This window comes from Elephantulus edwardii, unplaced genomic scaffold, assembly GCF_000299155.1.
Source record: "Elephantulus edwardii isolate Elephantulus edwardi_28Jun2011 unplaced genomic scaffold, EleEdw1.0 scaffold00348, whole genome shotgun sequence".
NCBI lineage: Eukaryota > Metazoa > Chordata > Mammalia > Macroscelidea > Macroscelididae > Elephantulus > Elephantulus edwardii.
The window spans coordinates 1,367,021-1,369,088 of NW_006400098.1; the positions used below are offsets into that span (position 1 = coordinate 1,367,021).

Consider the following 2,068-nt stretch of genomic DNA (forward strand, 5'->3'; position numbering starts at 1 on the left):
TTATTTCTTGTGTGTGTGTACCATCAAATCATATCTGACTGGTACAGGAAGAGATTGCCCCTCCTTCTCCAGAGAAACATCTGGTGGATTCGAACCGCGTACCTCTGGGATTGCAGTGCAGCTTCTTGCCACTAGGCCACCAGAGCTCCCTGAGTCAGCCCTATTCTTAGGGCAGCCCTCCTAACCTGAGAGGTAGATTGCGAGGTGTCCTGCCACAGACCCCCCTCCCCCTTTTGGAGCTGAGCACAGGGAGCAGAGAACGCACAGGCCAGGACAAAAAATGCGTACTTCTTAAGGAAGCTATAAAGGAGATCCCGCGGCATAATGGACTAGGTGCTGAGATGTTAATCGAAAAGTTAGCCGCTTAAAGGTACCTGTCTCTCCTGAGAGAAGGATGTGGCCATCGGGTCTGTAAAGATTCACAGTCTCACCATCCTGTGGAACAATTATCCTCTAGCCGGTAGGACCGCGCGTCAGAAATGACTCAGCCACGTGTTTGGTCTGGGGACCGTGTCCACATTCACCCTCTTGATGTTCTTTCCCCAGGTCCTGCTGTTTTGAATCCAACTACAGAGCTTCACATCCGCCTCAGCCTAGCTGGCCTGGTCCTCTTGGCCCTGGTAGTCCTGTTAGTGGAAGACTGGCATAGCCGGCGACGTCCAGAGAGTGCCCACTCCATCTAATCCATCTAACACCTTCGATGGCTCCCAAGGACTGTGTTGACCGAGGCTGAGGCAGGCAGCAGAGCAAGGCCGCCGGTGGTGTCTGCTGAGATGACGGAGTCCAGGAGCTCCTGGCTTCAACAGAAAGTGCACACGCTTGGTTGGCTACTAATCCAAAGGTTGGGAGTTTGAATCCACCCATCTTTCACCCATGGAGCCACGGGGTGGTTCAGAATGCCAGCCTTTGAGCCAGCAAGCAGTGCACCATCAGGACCCCCGATTATATTCCACGCCACCCCAATGAAAGGAAGCGCCTTAAAAACCTATTGCTTACAAGATCATAAAAACGCCCACCTGAATCCCCTTGAGTTGAGTGGATGAAATAATTCTACGATTGCCTAGGTCACTCTGCTTAAATAATAAACACCCTTTGAATTTAAACCACTGACATTCTGTTAGGGTTGTGGGCCACCAGCCGGTCACCCTGGACTCGTGGAAGTCCACACTGATGGGAGCAGACGGTGTAATCCACAGAGGCTTTCATCGCTCATTTGAAAATAAATCCTCCCGGCTTTTCTACCAAGTCTGTCTTGATTTTGAAGCTCTCCTGGCCACGTGGTAACAGCCACGCCTCCACAGCCAGCCACATAGTGACTTTCCACAAAGTGAACTGCTCATTATTAAAACCTAGGTCTCCCGCATGGAAGGGAAGAGAGAGAGAATGTTACCGTCAAACACCCGAACCTGCTGGCGTCCAAGCAACCCTGAAAGGCAAAGTAATACTTCCTCAAAGGATTTCCAAGACTGAAACTCTTCAGGGAAGCAGAATCCCAAGAAGCCGCGGGTGGATTTGAACTACCCATCTGTTGAGCAGTAAACCAATTGTGCCACCGGGCTCCCAGTGAACCATGACCCCTCTAAACCCCCTGTTCAATACAGAGATGCCAATGGATGTTGTTGCTAGTTGCCAACCAGTTGATAGCAACCCATGACCATCTCTTGTGTGAAGAACTGAGCTGTATTCCTCAGTCAGGTCCGCGGGCCCTTCAGAGGCAGCTCATCTAAGCCTGTCCTGGGAGCTCCAGCACACACCACCTGCTCGGAAAGGTGGGGACGCACCTTCAGAAGTGCCTAGACCTGGGCGGAGGATATGTTCCAAAACAGCAGCTTCCATGATGACGTGTGTGCCTCATGAAAGATTCTGTGATTTTTTTTCCTCTCTCTGAACTTGTTGACTTACACTCGTGCGAACCGCATTCACTCGGTTAGGGTTTTGTTGGAATAAGCAGCCTTTTTTTAACATTTTTTTATTGTGATTGGAGTGGAACTTTACAAAGCATATTTTTTCTAATCAATCAATTATTCATGTGTGTTTTGTTTTGTTCCATAACATTAGTTACAGTGAA

The 2,068-nt window shown here is 49.7% G+C and overlaps 1 protein-coding gene across 1 annotated transcript in view; it reads left to right on the forward strand.

The window, feature by feature from the left end:
• Positions 1–683, forward strand: part of LOC102851118 (leukocyte immunoglobulin-like receptor subfamily A member 6-like) — a 10,075-nt gene extending 9,392 nt beyond the window's left edge. The window contains exon 3 of the mRNA XM_006901873.1: positions 547–683. Within this exon, the coding sequence (XP_006901935.1) occupies positions 547–683 (137 nt within the window). The remainder of the gene's footprint in view (positions 1–546) is intronic.
• The last annotated feature ends 1,385 nt before the right edge of the window (positions 684–2,068 follow it).